Source organism: Nicotiana tabacum, chromosome 22 (assembly GCF_000715075.1).
Source record: "Nicotiana tabacum cultivar K326 chromosome 22, ASM71507v2, whole genome shotgun sequence".
Lineage (NCBI taxonomy): Eukaryota > Viridiplantae > Streptophyta > Magnoliopsida > Solanales > Solanaceae > Nicotiana > Nicotiana tabacum.
Window position 1 is genome coordinate 170,178,598 of NC_134101.1, and position 16,281 is coordinate 170,194,878.

Here is a 16,281-nt window from a genome sequence, read left to right on the forward strand (position 1 = left end):
TTAATTCTGGGAATTAAGATCCATAAGACTTCTCAAGGTCTGGCACTGTCACAATCTCATTATATTAAAACAGTACTTGAAAAATTCAAGCACTTGGGCTTTAAAGTTGCAAAGACTACAATTGACATGAATCTTGCATTAGCAAAGAACAAAGGCCAAAGTATATCACAATTGGATTATACTCGTGTGTTGGGATGCTTAATGTATATCATGAATTGTACACGACCAGATATAGCTTGTGCTATAAGTAAATTGAGTCGATATACGAGCAATCCATGTCAATCTCATTGGATGGCCAGGAAACGAGTTTTGGGGTATTTAGCATATACCTAGGACTTTGTTTTACACTACAGTAAATATCATGCGGTCATTAAGGGACACTGTGATGCAAATTGGATCACCGGATCAACTGATTCCAAGTCCACAAGTGGATATATATTCACTATTGGTGGAGGAGCGGTATCTTGGAAGTCGTCCAAACAAACTTATATTGCCCGCTCTACAATGGAGGCTGAATTCATAGCTTTATACAAGGTCGGTGAAGAAGTTGAATGGCTCCGAAATTTCTTGGAAGATATTCCATTTTGGCCCAAACTGTTGGCACCAATATGCATATATTGTGATAGTCAAGCGACAATTGGAAGGGCTAGGAGCGTTATGTATAACGGTAAATCTCATCATATACGACGAAGACATAAAACCGTTAGACAATTACTCTCTAGAGGAATTATCACAATTGATTATGTAAAGTCAAGTGATAATGTGTCAGATCCGCTTACAAAAGGCCTAACTAGAGAGGTAGTTGAAAAATCATCAAGGGGAATGAGACTGTGGCCGAGAACAAGTCACAGTGGCGGTAACTCTACCTAGAAGACTGGAGATCCCAAGATCTAGGTTCAAGGAGATCAAACAAAGTCATTAATGACGTTTCAACATTGTCAAATAAACTTTTGATCCATTCTTGTGATGAGACAATGTTCAGTACCAAGGATAAAGCATTAAGGCTTTTTAATGATTTCTAAATTTGATACGGGGTATATCAAATAGTGTATCTATGGGATGCCACGTTTAGGAATCACCTATGTAAGTGTGAAGTGTTAGCCGCTTCAAGGAGAACTTTGTAAGGCTAGTTCTCTACGCACTAATGAAACCAGGCGGTGTTCATGGCTGAAATGAACACAACAATGAGAACCAAAGACGGTTAAGAATTGGTTGTGTGACATGTGGTTGTCTAGGTATACACCAAAGTTCGACGGTTCAAAGATATCAAATCTACCGATTGATCGAGTATATCCGACATAAGTTCACTACGGAAAGTTCAAAGGGAAACCTACTTATCCAGATGCAATTAATCCTTACTTGCGAATCACACAGTTTTTCATCCATACTTCCGTGATATAGCCATTCCCCATTCATGTGGGGGATTATTGGGTTTTTATGTATTTAATTAATATATTAAATACTTAAAAGAGGGTGAATGAGACATGGAGGGAAATGAAATTTTTGAGTGAAATTTTAAGTTTCCCTCTTGGTAAATGGATATTGTCCCATATTGGAAGAGGAAAAGGTTTTTTTATGGGTATATAAGCAATTGCTCTTCTTCTAGCTCTTAAAGAGTTAAGAAGAAGACAAGCCTCGCGTCGTCGTCGTCGTCGCTCGCTCGGCTCGGCTTCGGCTTCGGAATCGGAATCGAATTCGGAATCGGAATCGGATTCGGATTCGGATTTTGTCAAATGATCGATTGATTGATTAACTTTTTGGAACAAATTTATTTGTTAATAGTAAAATATTAATATTAAATCCAATCCGTTTTTCTGTTTTGGTAATAGAAAATTAACTACTCTCTTCAATTTTCCCTCTTTATTGATGAGTAAATAGCCATTTATGTAATGACATTTATGCTGTGGCCGTTTTGCAGAAACAACCATTCTGAAGAGTTGCACCTCTTTAGATTTCAGCCCAACTTTGGCTATAAATACAAGGCTATTCTGCTCAGAATTCTCATACGATTTTCTGAGTTTCTCCTCCTCCTTCTGCATAATTTTAGCATCAGGCAAAGCAATAGTAAGTGTGATTTGCTACCGAACTTTGTGTTCGCTGAAACACTAGGATTTGAAGTACCACTATACTAGTGTGTAATTCGTTCTATCCTGGGAGGAAATAATCCATAACCTTGGGTACTAAGAGGGGATTAAATTCCTTAAGGAAACACTGTGAATTCAGTGGGCTCGAATTGGTTTTCTGTTATTTCGTTGTTCACTTCTGTTTATGTTCATTTCTGTTTATGTTCATTTATATTTCCAGAATTATTTTACAAATACAGTTTACTAACATTTACTTGATTTTTTGGCCTTTTTGTTTGTTCATAATATTTGATTTTTTCAGATATCAAGAAAGAATTAGTTTTTTTTTCAAAGTTTCCATTGGAGTAAATTGCCTAAAGGTATTTGTAATATTTTTAATGCAACAATTAAGGTTAATATGATTAATTTTATTGTTAATTAATAGTAGAAGATAACTTTCATAATATATGTGAAAATAACCAAAAATATTAATTAAAGTGGAGGGGAGGGAATATTGAAACACCAGAAAAAGCGAGATAACCAAGTTTATATCCACTCGGAGTCTTGGACGATCATTAGTATATAACTACCTCATCTATTTTGCCACGCAAAGAGAAAAAGAAAAATAGAACATAGGGTTTAAAGGGAAAAAATGAGAGAAAAAAAATACTATATCTTTTATCAAACGGTTTTTTTTCTAATCGTGTGGTCTTTGGCTGAAATCTCCGCGACTGAAATCTCTCTCACTCTCTCTCTAGATTATCTCATATTCGCTCCCTTGCTTCCACCATTGGCTTATCCTCGCTTCTTGAGTGCTCCCTAATTTCTCTGAATTGCGAAACTCTTGCCTGAGACAATCGCAGCTTTGAATGCGAATCTTTTGATTCCTTTCATTGGCTGTGATTTTACTGTATCATTACCTTCCGGCGGAATATGTTTATTTATCTTCTTCATCTTTGTGTTCCCAGACGAATGAGCTTTTGTCACAGTTGGCTTGATTTTCACCTCAACGCGGAATGAGTAGTTCGTGCACCGATGCTTTTGAATAGACATGGCTTCTGCTACTTCAATGTCAGGTGGTTACTACGTTTATTAATTTCATTTCAATGTTTGCGTGAATAGCGTGTTAGTTAATCAATACACCTTAATTGCAAAGTAGTCGCGCGCAGGCTATATAAATTATGTAATTTTATTCCAATATGTTTCATTCCACTGCTAAATTATTTGTATTGCGATAAGGCAATAAAGGTTTTCAGTGACTGGAGGTTCACTAAATCTACTACTAACAATTTCTCGTGGAAAACAGTGGAGCTAACGTGAATAATGTGTTAGTCTTGTATTTATTTATTTTAACTGGATTTAAGTTATATACAGAAAGTGTCTGTTATAAACTGTTCGCTGTTATAGCAGATTACTTACCAATATCTATTTTAGGTTACCAATCAATGCTATTAAATAGAGTTACATGCAATTAAATTTAAATGACCTGATTATGTAATTATTTATTGCGCCGTCAGTGACTAGAATTAACTCTTTTTTATTTTGCAGTTTCTATTGAATGTGTGAATATATGTAAGTCTTGGAAAGGAGATGTGAGTGGGAGATTCGACTGTAGTGTGCTATCTTGTGCCTGGAAGGCGCCAAGGGCCTTGACTGGGTTCCTTGCCAGCACAACTCATCCTTCTCAGTGTTCCTCTACTCCTTATAGATATGGAAGAAGAAATCGTCTCCACCGATGTGTAAGTTTTTACTCAACTCCCAACTTACACTCTTTGAAATTAATCACATTGAGTTAAGAAAATTTTATGTCCAAAAAGCTAGCTTTAGAGGCTTTTCTGCCTTGCAATGTACTAAAACTTGTTGGTCATTTACTTTTTGCCTGTGGTTAGTAACCTATTTGTGGTTCCTTATGTTGATGCGTAACTTGATCTAGGGAACAGGTAGAAGAATATGAGAGTCCAATTCAAAATTTTATGGTATTTATTGGAGCGACAGAACATTTATATAAACCCCCTTGAATGCCTTAGATACCTGGTGTCGAACAGTCTTATATAGCTCAACACCCTCTCTCACACATGTAATCCAATTTTGGGTTCACATGTAGACTTGGATGCAGATTTTACGAGCGTGAGATGAACTTACTAAAAGTTGCATATATTAGTTGAAAGAATTTGAGTATCCAACTTGAAACTTTAAGGCAATGATTCAATAGCTCAAGATCTTTATAGTTCATATTCTTGTTAGAGTATCTGTAAATTACACATGGAATTCGGTAAGAAGATTAGTTTGTTTGATTCTTATTCTTTAGTTAATTAGAGGAGGCTGACTTAGAGAGCTTGACCTCAGTCTCTATGATATGTTTCAGAATTTAAGTCGAGATACTTCTTGTTTTGCCTTCCTCATTCCTTCCTCCTGTTATTTAAAAACATTATGTGCAGCAAGCTATAGAAGTTTTTACAGGGTTTTTGTTTTTTAGAATGGTGGTGTCCCGGCCAGCTTGTGTGCGCCTTGACTATTCCACCAGGTACCTGCAACCTCCTACCAGTACAAGTACCGGGTAACTCTAACCACAAGGACTTAGATAGATGGGGAGAAATCACTTAGCATTTTTTGCTTCTGTTGGGATTTGAGCCATGGTCTCCAGTTTGTTAGAGAGATCTCTTTCATTTTTTCTTGTTTGTTGAAGCAAGGGCGCTCTTTAGAGCATTAGAGGAAGCTGTTGGAAGATAGAGTTCTTTTGGATTATGTTTCTGTGCTACCTATTAGAAGATTGAAGATTATTTCTGATTATTGAAATGCCTTCAGTTTGATTTCCTTGGCTGATGAATAATCCTTTAGCAATTTCCTTGGCTGATGAATTAATATTTTCACCAGTTATGTCAACACCTAATAAATCACATCTGTAATAGATTCTGGATGATGCCCTCAATTGTGCCTAGTGCAGCCTTTGGGTTTGTTCAGTTTAAACCTAAGTAAGGCTTCATGAATGAGGTAAAAAGTGGGAGGGTCGGTAGCGACAAGAAAAAGAATAAGTTGTCAGGATCGCCCCCTTCCCCACTAAAAAGAAATAAGAAGTAAAAGAAAGAAAATTCTGTGTCTTGAAAATGTCTTTTCTTGGTTATAGAGTTGCAATGGACTTCAATAGAGTGGAATGGTACAAAGAATTCATATACTGACCCCAACTAATCTGGAATTGACTTGTAGTTGATTGAAAAAAGTATCAAAGTTTAATGGTGCTACAACATCCGTTCTTCTTCAATACTTGTAACTAACATATACTAAATGCCATAGACATGCATATAGTGACGCATTAGAAAAATGAAAATGGGTGTTCTGGTGGCAAATACATGGATAGGCTGTCAATTTTGGACTGTATCAAGTTTCTCGAGACCCTTTTCTCCTGAGGTTAGTCAGTGACTCAACCAGCACGAGTTTAAGCTTGATCCATGTGGACTTTATTTTTGAATGTGCTTACTTATTTATACATGTATTTTCTGGAAAGTCATGCATGCAAACAGCACAGACTTATAGCTGATTTTCTTGAGAAGCAATAATTATTTCTTTTACAATCTTTCACCTGACTAGATTTTACTTGTGGCAGAGATGTTATACTTCTGATATGGATGAACGCTACTCTGATGAAGCTCTGCAAGCAGTCCCTGGCTCAAGGCTTCTACTAACTACTTCTAGCAAATGGAAATTATGTTGCTCTTTATCATTTTCTTCAGAGTCTTGTGAAGAGATATCTCCTGAAAGTTTGTGGGAGGTTAGTGATCCTCCAGCTACGGAGTCATCTCTGATTCCTGGCATCATTAATGACCAAAGTCTGCTTTCCTAGTCAAAACTTGTTGGTTTTATTCATAAATTAGCTTGCCTAAACATCATAGCTCTCTCATGATAGAAAGATCATGAATTGTGGTTATCAGTTGCTTTTGGAAATTGAGAAGAAAATGCAAAATTAATCAATTTCTCTGGCAGGAAAGAAAATGGAAAATCCTATTGACTCAAATATCGCTAGCTATCCTAATTAAAATAGAAAAGCCTGAGCCTATCTCAGAACTGCTAATTCCACATTCTACTGATTGTTTTTTCTTCCATACATAAAACTTTCATACTTTCAATATTGAATCTACTGCAGCTGGTGTCTTTTGTGTGCATTTCTTTCTACATAAATTTAGACAAATTCATGTTCCTTCTGAAATTGATTAATTTTGCATTTGTGAATAGTTTTTGAAAGATACAGAATGAATTCTCAATTTTAAGTGCCTGATTTTTATGCTCATTTGCTAATATCAAGTGTCTGATATTGTTAGTATACTGAGCTGAGGGTCTATCAGAAACAACCTCTCTACCTTCACAAGGTAGGGGTAAGGTTTACGTACACACTATCCTCCCCAGACCCCACTTGTGGGGTTATACTGGGTTTGTTGTTGTTATGTTAGTATCTAACCAAAGTTAATTATCTGTTTCACAGGGTCTTATACCTTCCATTTCATATCTTTCTTACAAGGAATTGGAATTGGTTCGCAAGGCTTTGAATGTAAGTATATTCCCATATGATCAACATAATTGATCTTCTCCTCGGCTTTGATTTCCTTTCTCATCACTTCTTTCTTTGCAAGATAAAACATCTGTTACAAATATTTGGCATGCCATAATCTCCAACTAAATCAGAATAGCTGAAAAACCTGTCTGATCTACTGATTATTATTACAGCTTGCTTTTGAGGCGCATGATGGTCAAAAGCGTCGTAGTGGAGAGCCCTTTATTATTCACCCAGTTGCAGTTGCACAGATCCTTGGACAGCTTGTAAGTTGTGCGAACTATTGTACTTTCCTGGCTCAGAAGGCATAAACTGAGTTTGACTTTTTTCCTTTTTCTTTTTGAGGAATTGGATTGGGAGTCAATTGCTGCTGGGTTATTACATGATACTGTGGAAGATACAAATGTAGTTACTTTTGAAAGAATAGAGAAGGAATTTGGTCCGACAGTTCGGCGTATTGTTGAAGGGGAGACTAAGGTAGTTTCTTCTTCTTCTCTCTCTCTCTCTATATATATATGTATATATATCGTTTGTTTAAACAATTAAAAGAAATTTATTCCTTTTTGACGTAAATGGGATTGATGTGTTAGGTATCCAAGCTCGGAAAGATCAAGTGCAAGGATGAAAGCCATGTACAGGATGTCAAAGCTGATGACCTTAGACAGATGTTTCTTTCCATGACGGAGGAGGTAATGCCCCTGTTTACTTGTACGGATTTAGTTACTTTCTTAACAGTCCCTTATTTAAAATGCTTCTGTTTCAGGTTCGTGTTATAATTGTAAAATTGGCTGATAGATTACATAATATGCGCACTCTTTCACATATGCCTCCACACAAGCAGGTATATGTACATCTTAATTTTTTGTATCCGTCTCTGTCTAATATCTAACAATCTTGTTACTCTCTTTCCTTTCCAGTCTGGCATTGCAACAGAGACGCTGCAGGTTTTTGCTCCTTTGGCAAAACTTCTTGGAATATACCAAATCAAGGTCTCTTTAGCTTCTTTAAAACTCTTAAATGCTTTGACATACCTAAGATATATTGTACCTAATTTAAATTTCCTTTTCTTCCTCCCTTCCATACAGTGGCTGGTTGTCACTTGTCTGGCCTTCAGTTAGCTGTTGATGTACATGAATGTCTCTCATTTTCTTAACCCTTTTCCTGGAATTGCTTAATGATAATAGTACTCGTACTCATTATCAGTGATATGTGATCATATTAATATTGTCATCTCGAGTTTGGAATCTCTTCTGCAAAGAGACCTATGATGCAGCTGATTAAGTGATTTTCGTTTTAGTCCTCTCTTGATCTATTTTGTCCTCTAGTAGCCTTCTTTATCCTAGATGGACCTGTCCTTTTCTTTTGTCTAGTGAGAGAATTGGGGCTGAGTGGGGCATTTTCTCTGGAAGCTACCTAAGAGGCTTTGAAGTGTTGTGGTTTACTGCCACTTGTTTCATTATGTACAGTTTCTTTTCTCTAAATTATGGTTTTATATCTGCTTAGTTTCATGAATATTTGACTTATCATCATGCAGTCAGAACTTGAAAACTTAGCATTTATGTATACAAATGCTCAAGACTATGCCAGGGTGCAGCGAAGAATTGCAGAACTTTATAAAGAACATGAAAAAGAACTCAAAGAGGTATCTATTCCTCACCCTTTTAAAACCTAATTACTTATAATGCTCAGAAGACCTCTGTCATCCAACCATCCATGCTGCGACATGCAACTGTTACTTATAAGCAGAGAACATTATCTGTTATCACTGTGGTGTTTATTGAAAGCCGTACATAGTTATCAGTTCACCTTTTTCTAAATGCGTCTTTTCTTCCCTTAGGCAAAAAGAATATTGATGAAGAAAATAGAGGAAGACCAATTCTTAGATCTCGTGACGGTGAAGACTGAAATTCATTCAATATGCACGGAACCTTACAGGTGCACATATGCCAATTTCCTGGTCCTAAGTTCATATTTATTTTGTTGTTATTGCCTGTCCTGGCATTCATACAGTTTTTTTCCTTTCAAGATTCTCTTTGTTTGATAGTAATTTTTTAGTGGCGGGTTATCACAGCCTCAAAGGAAATACAAATTCTACTTTAGCTTGATGCCTACCTAATTAGTTGCTCTACCATCTGCCTAATCAAAAAAAGTTGCTCTACCATAGCCGATAAATTTCTGATTAATGACTCATAACCATTTTACCAGCACGTTGCTCTTTCTGCCCCGAAGTGTGGAACCTCTTCTTATTGTCGTTCTGCCTATTGCTTGTACATTTTTTGGGATCTAGGGAATTTCTTTCCACACCTGGAGGGAAAAAGTATGTTAATTTTCTGCTCTATTTTCAGGCCGTAGTGATCTTGTCTAATTTGTTGCATTGTTTTCGTGTTTGGAGTTTCTATCATAAGCAAAGCTACAATGGAAGTTCTCGGTTCTTCTGATCTTTAAATTTTATTTTTTAATTCACACCTGAAATGTGCCCCTTTTGGTAACCTATACATACATATTTTATGGTTGCGATGGTGAACGTTTCCTCAGCCAGCTTTTGTGATTCTTATCTGCAGCATCTACAAAGCAGTGCTGAAATCTAAGAACTCGATAAACGAAGTGAACCAAATTGCGCAGGTCCTCTTTTGTTGTAAGCTTGATTGATTTGATAGAAGATGCTCTGTTTTGTGTAAGGTTATATATTAACTTTATATTCTTGGATTGCCAGCTTCGAATTATTATAAAACCAAAGCCTTGTGTTGGAGTTAGGCCCCTTTGCAGTGCACATCAGGTAACATGTTATGAAGATGGAGATACCACTTCCTTTTGAAGTTGAATACTTTGTTGGGTTTTACCTCAATTTTAGCTGTTTATAACATATATTGTTCAAGTTCAAGGGGGTTATAATTTGGAAACCTTTGACCAGAACATCAGGAAGTGAACAAGTGGGCACACTACTTGTGTATTCCCAATGTTATGATAAAAGTGGCTAATGGTGGTGTATTATTTTGTTACTGGAATACTGCGTTCAGAAGATGTTTTGTGATCATTAATTTTTGCTTTAAAATAAGACCAGTTAGTAATGTCTTATACATCATATAGATTGGTCATTAATGTCTTATACATCATATACTTTTTGGTCAGGCTCATTCGACGGTGACGTCAATGAGGAATGTTTAACCTACCTTATAAAAAAAAGATTGGTGCCTAAGTTTCTATATTACTTTGGACATTAAGCAGAAAGATTGCTGCACGATGCATCAAATTCATATTTGAATCAATACCTAAACTTGCATCTCTTTCTGTATAATGTATAGAGATGCCTCTAACATATTTTTCCTCTGTAGATATGCTATCATGTGCTTGGACTTGTACATGGAATTTGGACACCTATCCCGCGGGCTGTAAGTATTGCATAATATATCTGCATCCCTTATTCTTGTGATATGCTAATGGACTTTGATCGCTCTATTTGTAACATTTTGCAACAGATGAAAGACTACGTCGCCACTCCAAAGCCTAATGGCTATCAAAGTCTTCATACAACAGTGATCCCATTTCTTTATGAGAGCATGTTTCGTTTGGAAGTTCAGGTACATTCATGGCACCTCCCAAAACTTATGAACAACAATGATATCAGTTACTCCTTCTATACCAATATTTATGACACACTTTCATGTTGGAACATCCAAGAATGTTTGACACCATTCTATTTCCACACAAATTTTCAAGAATTCAAATACATTAAACTTTCCAAATCTTAAAATTTTCTTTGATGTTTCCTGTATCAGAATAACTTTTTAGCCTATTACTTTAATATTTTGTCCAGCTTTGAGTGGGGAATATATATATCCTATTAGAAGTGTCTTTTTTAAAAAATAAAAAATAAACATAATCCTATTGAATGTCTTTGACATTTTACTTTCTGATTTTTGGAATTTGTCTCATGGTCTATTGACAAGGTAGCATTTATTTGGTTCTGCTTATCTTCTAGCAGCTTGATTATACTTGCGTAATATTTGGCAGATAAGAACTGAAGAGATGGACCTGATAGCTGAGAGAGGCATTGCTGCGCATTACAGTGGGAAAGGTTTTGTAAATGGTTTAGTTGGGCATGTTATAACCAATGGTAGAAGTTCACGAGGGAAAATAGTCTGCCTTAACAATGCCAATATTGCTCTCAGGGTATAAATCTGTTGCTTTTGCTAAATTGTCTAGTGCCTTATTAGCTGTGTGGTCTTCATCTATAATTATTACTAGTTGGGAATAGGTTTTAGACTTGGTAGAAAATTTCTATTATTATGTTACTACTACTACTACTATCATATACTCCCTCCGTTCCAGTTTATGTGAACCTATTTCCTTTTTGGTCCGTTCCAAAAAGAATGATCCCTTTTTAAATTTGGAAACAATTTAGCTTAAACTTACAATTCTACCCTTAATGACAAGCTTTTATAACCACACAAATACTCTAGACCCCTTTTAGACTTGTTTAGGACCACAAATTCCAAAAGTCTTCATTTTTTCCTAAACTTCGTGTCCAGTCAGAGAGGTTCACATAAATTGGAACGGAGGGAGTATATATATATATATATATACACACACACACACACATATATATATGCATATGTACATATATATATATATATATATGTATGTATGTATGTATATATATATATATATATATATATGTATGTATATATATATCTTCTTTTTACTTGCACTTTTATTTTATTTTGGTAATGATGTTGATATGAGTTGAGCTAATACTACTACTACTATCATTTATATATATATATCTTCTTTTTACTTGCACTTTTATTTTATTTTGGTAATGATGTTGATATGAGTTGAGCTGAATGAAAGGAATAAGGATTCATATCGCCGACCCCAACTTGTTTGGGACTGAGGCGTAGTTCTTATTGTTGTTGATAAAGTCCTTTTCTGCTGTAGATTGGCTGGCTGAATGCAATTAGGGAGTGGCAAGAAGAGTTCGTTGGAAACATGAGTTCTAGGGAATTTGTGGACACTATTACCAGAGATCTGTTGGGTAGTCGTGTCTTTGTGTTTACACCCGGAGGAGAGGTAAAATCTGCTCGATATTCTACTCAATTTGTTGCCTTTTTCGGTCTTGTTACATTATCACTGTACCACTTTGCTCTTTGCAGATAAAACATCTCCCAAAGGGGGCTACCGTCATTGATTACGCGTATATGATACACACTGAAATTGGCAATAAAATGGTGGCCGCAAAGGTTTTATTCTTGTTACTATCTGTTTTTAATGCTTAATGAATCTGGATGTGATTGCAGCTTCTTCTGTTTGCAGGTGAATGGTAATCTTGTCTCTCCATTGCATGTACTTGCAAACGCAGAAGTCGTAGAGATTATCACCTACAATGTTAGTTGCTATGAATTCCATAACTTCTTCTGCTTATGTTCTCTTCTCTATATTTCTTCCTCCTCCTTTTGTGGGCAGCTCTATGCTTGTTACATTTTCATTGTTTTTGTCTTACTGAGACATTTAATCATGTCTTATATGTCTTGTAATTCTGAACATTCTAAATATCAACTAAACCTTAGAGTTTAAGCAATATGGGTGGAAGAAATGCAATTTTTTGTCGGTTATGGCTTAAGCTTACAGTCACAAGGTTAAGCAGATAAAGTTCAGCTGTTACTTATAAAAATAAGAAGATAAAGTTCAGTTGTTTCTAATATGTAAAGCATGTATCTTTTTGGTTTTCCTTTTCCATTTAATTCTTCAGTTTTTGCACCTCCCTCTTGTGCTATTGACATTTAAACTTGTCATGCTTCAATATGTATTGTTGGCAAGGGAAGATAGTCTACTAGCAAGGCCGCCACCTCCAACCCTAAGGTTGGGAATTTGAGTCACCTACGGAGCAAAGCAGGAACCGGCCACAATGTTTATTGGGGGGTGGGGTGTTTGAGGTGTTCCAGGTGAATTTATCATATAAAAAGAAAAGATTTTCTTTATGTATTATTGTGCTTCTGTCATTCAATTACGCACGTAACTGTACCAACTAATTTCTAACACAAGGATTAGCCATCTTTTAGTCTGAAATTGGATTTATTGTAGCTAACTTTAAGTTGTTGGATTTTTGTGCCTTGGAGTACGGAGCAACCTATATGTGTAGTATCATCATTATTTTAATTTTTGTAAGCTTAGTAAATTGTTACTTGATGCAGCCAAGTTATTAGTTCATCATGCTGGTATTTACAAGCATCTTGCTGTTTACCTTTTCAGGGTCTCTCCAGCAAGTCTGCTTTTGAGAGACATAAAGAGTGGCTTCAACATGCAAAAACTCGTAGTGCCCGGCACAAGATTATGAAAGTAGGTGTTTTCTGCATATGGAAATTTTGTGTGTAGTATTATCACTATTACATATTAACTAATGTGGTGCTAATTTTGTCCTCAGTTCTTGAGAGAGCAAGCTGCATTATCAGCAACTGAAATAACAGTGGATTCGGTAAAGGAATTTGCGGCTGAGTCTGAAGGTGACAGTGGATTGGAAGAATTAGCAGATTATTCTAAGGAAACCAAACATTCATGGGAGAAAATCCTCAAGAATGTTATGGAGACATCATCTGCAAGTATGAGTACTGAAGATATTTTCCAACTCCGTAGTACTAGTATTCAGATTCCCAAGGTAAATGGGAAACATAACAAATGCATGCAGCATATGAGTTTGAAGGCCACAGGGGAGACATTGTCACAAGGAAATGGTGTTGGCAAAATGATACTTGCTAACATACCAAGGTACAGGGAAGTTCTGCCAGGATTGGACGGCTGGCTGGCTAGCAAAGTTGCAACTTGGCATAACCTGGAAGGGCACTCTGTCCAGTGGCTTTGTGTTGTCAACATAGATCGAAAAGGTAATGATTGGGCTAAAGGCTAATTATTTCATATGGGCATCAAACTGGATAAGGCATCTCTGCTCATCTATTGTAGATGCATTTTTGAACTTTCCTATGGATTGGTGGTTCTATCTAAGTCATTGGAAAAATCATTACCACTAGCACCGCAAGTATTTTCTTCTTTTTTTCTTCCCCCACTCTTTGCTTCAAGCATCTGGTAGCTTAAACCTACCGGCCCAGCCAATCCAGACTCCCACTGGTATGCCACTAAGGGTAGGGGAGTGAAAAGCGCTCCAAATCAACAGTGTCTCCATTCCCAGGGCTCGAGATCGAATCTGAGACATCTGGTTAAGGGTAGAGACCCTAACCATCATACCATACCCATTGCGAGAGATGTGTGAGAATGGTGTGATTAAAAGTTTGACTACCTCGAAGGAGCAAGTATTTTCAAGTTCTAAAGAATGACGTGTTTAAAAGTTTAGATCTAACATTTAGTTGTTAATTACAGCTTAACTACTGAATTTATTTTTACCTTTTTGATGTAATTTTTATAGTTCCAACTACCTGTATTCCAGTTTGTTAACCTCATATATTCATTTTTACATGAATATTTTAATATCTGACCAAAAAGTTTCATGGTTTATAACTTTTAATGGCTGATATCTCAAACCATGATTTTAATTAGGCATGATGGCGGATGTTACTTCAGCATTGGCAGCCGTAGGCATCAGCATATGTTCTTGTTCGGTGAGTTGAATATTTATCACATTATTTTCCATTTACTTTATAAAAGAAATCACATTATCTTTCATCTAGGTTTCAAACTCCTGAGCTACATATTGATCATCGGAATTATAATAGGGTTTGGGTGGACAATGAAGCTGTTAGCAGTTGGTGTCTAAACTAAGCTTGCGTCTGCGAAAGTATTCACCATTTGTTATATGCTTAATAGCTGAACCTGGAACTGCTCCATTGTAGTGGTTCAGTATGAATTAGACATCTTTATTAGCTATCTCAATTAGACAGTTCGTGATGAAGTAGGTGACACTGTTAGCTTAATGATCTTTCCTATGTCAGCAGGAGCTAACAATTGAACTCTGTTAAACGAGGACTTTGCAAGTTTAAGTTAGTTAATTAGATTCAACGCTTACATCTTGGTGCAGTAAGAGAGCATACATAGCTTTTCTCGATATGCTGATGGCGAAGTAAGAAGACATGAATGTAACACCTGGAGTGATTGAAAACCTTTTGGGAGGGCATTTAGCATTTGAACAAGCTATGGCCTCATAAGTAGGAAACAGGCGGGGATAGGATTTATATTTACAGAGCATGTAAGGACAGTATCTGAACATTCATTGTGAAAGTGGTGGACTAAAGAGAAATTCGTGCTGAACTATTATGAGGGAGAGGACTAAAACAATTCTCAGCTACTTTTATGCTGAGCAACCTATATAGTATTAATTTTCATTCTTTCCATTGCATTGTTCTATTAGGTTTGGGATATCACCTTTTGAATCTGCATTCTGAAATATATGAAGCTCTCAGCAACTAAATAGTCATATTCTCCTTCCGTTTCGATTATTTTAAACTTTTCAATCATGAGGTGACCGAATAGTTACTCTACAAACTGCAGGTTGAGACGGATAGAGGGAAGGGAATGGCTGTCGAGCTATTTCATATTGAAGCGAGCCTCGAGAGTTTGGTATGCTTACTGAACATGCGTCGGTATAACAACTTTCTCTTCATGTGCCATTTTATAAATTCTCAGCTCCTGCAGGTTGATGCATGTGCAAGGATCGATATGATCCTAGGTGTTTTAGGATGGTCCACGGGTTGCAGCTGGTCAGAGAACAAACAGTTTCTAGAATGCTAGTTTAATGGCTTGATGAAGAGTACTTGCCCAGCTGTTGAAAGCTTGAGAAAAAAGTTTTGTCCTCTAAAACCAGAATTCCCTTTTTCTCATTTCTGGGTGGTTTTTCTCTTAGTTTTCTTTGAAAAATATTTCCCCTCCCACCCTCTTGACAAGTATAGAGGCAAACAATATTAGGCAATATGGTGTCAGGCGATTGTGTATATAAAGGAAGAGTAGTGACGAGTTATACTTGTAAAGGCATTTTGAACTATACGAACTCCAACAAACTGATAGATATTCTATACAAAACTTTTTTTGGGGATCTATTTCTTATATGTGATTATATGGGTTTGACGCTATCCCACTGACCTCTTTTTCTGGGCAGAGGCTGATCTAAGATTTACGTAACGGGTTCAGGCGGTTGTCACTTGAGCAATTGCTTCCTTAAAATTATAGGTTTAGAATGTAATATTCATTCTTCTTTTACAACTTGTTTGTATTGTTGTTAAGTGTCGTTTCATAATGTATCGTATTGTATTGTATTATATTGTATTGTATTGTTTGATGAACACAACGTTTGGATGGATTGTATCATTTGACGTCATTTTATGATGTCATGCACCAACAATATGAAGAATAAACTTGCAATATTACAATGAAAAAATCGGATACAAAGTAGAATCTATATATATATAATCGAGGGCCCTAACCCCGGTGAGGTGGCACTCCCAATAACCAGCAATTGAATTTCCTAGGCTCCAGGTTTTTTACCGGTAGTTTCACACTGAAATTACAAAAAAAAAAAAAAAAACGCTTCGCATATTCTTCGTCACCGCTTCTTCGCATCAAACAAACAACATCTAAACTTTCAACTGCGGTTCCACTTTCCCTTCTTCCAGCGCCGCTTCTTTAAATTCCCTTACGTTGCCCCTGCTCCAATTTACCCAACATTCTCTGAATTTA

The 16,281-nt window shown here is 36.4% G+C and overlaps 1 protein-coding gene across 3 annotated transcripts; it reads left to right on the plus strand.

Moving 5' to 3' along the window:
• Positions 1 to 2,670: 2,670 nt before the first annotated feature.
• On the plus strand, positions 2,671 to 15,644 carry LOC107798088 (putative GTP diphosphokinase RSH1, chloroplastic). 3 transcript variants are annotated; one of them, XM_075243739.1, is made up of 24 exons: positions 2,671 to 3,139; positions 3,612 to 3,802; positions 5,665 to 5,829; positions 6,538 to 6,603; positions 6,780 to 6,872; positions 6,952 to 7,083; positions 7,197 to 7,295; positions 7,370 to 7,447; positions 7,524 to 7,595; positions 8,141 to 8,248; positions 8,444 to 8,541; positions 9,168 to 9,228; positions 9,320 to 9,382; positions 9,939 to 9,995; positions 10,083 to 10,184; positions 10,618 to 10,776; positions 11,545 to 11,676; positions 11,760 to 11,846; positions 11,920 to 11,991; positions 12,856 to 12,942; positions 13,028 to 13,484; positions 14,152 to 14,213; positions 15,100 to 15,168; positions 15,244 to 15,644. In XM_075243739.1, exons 1-24 carry the CDS (start codon positions 3,115 to 3,117, stop codon positions 15,337 to 15,339), a joined length of 2,631 nt encoding a protein of 876 aa, XP_075099840.1. In that variant the 5' UTR covers positions 2,671 to 3,114; the 3' UTR covers positions 15,340 to 15,644. The 3 variants fall into 3 exon arrangements, with proteins under 3 accessions (XP_075099840.1, XP_075099841.1, XP_075099842.1); XM_075243740.1 differs by lacking the exon at positions 6,952 to 7,083 and having other exon boundaries at positions 2,673 to 3,139; XM_075243741.1 differs by lacking the exons at positions 2,671 to 3,139; positions 3,612 to 3,802 and adding an exon at positions 4,540 to 5,468.
• The last annotated feature ends 637 nt before the right edge of the window (positions 15,645 to 16,281 follow it).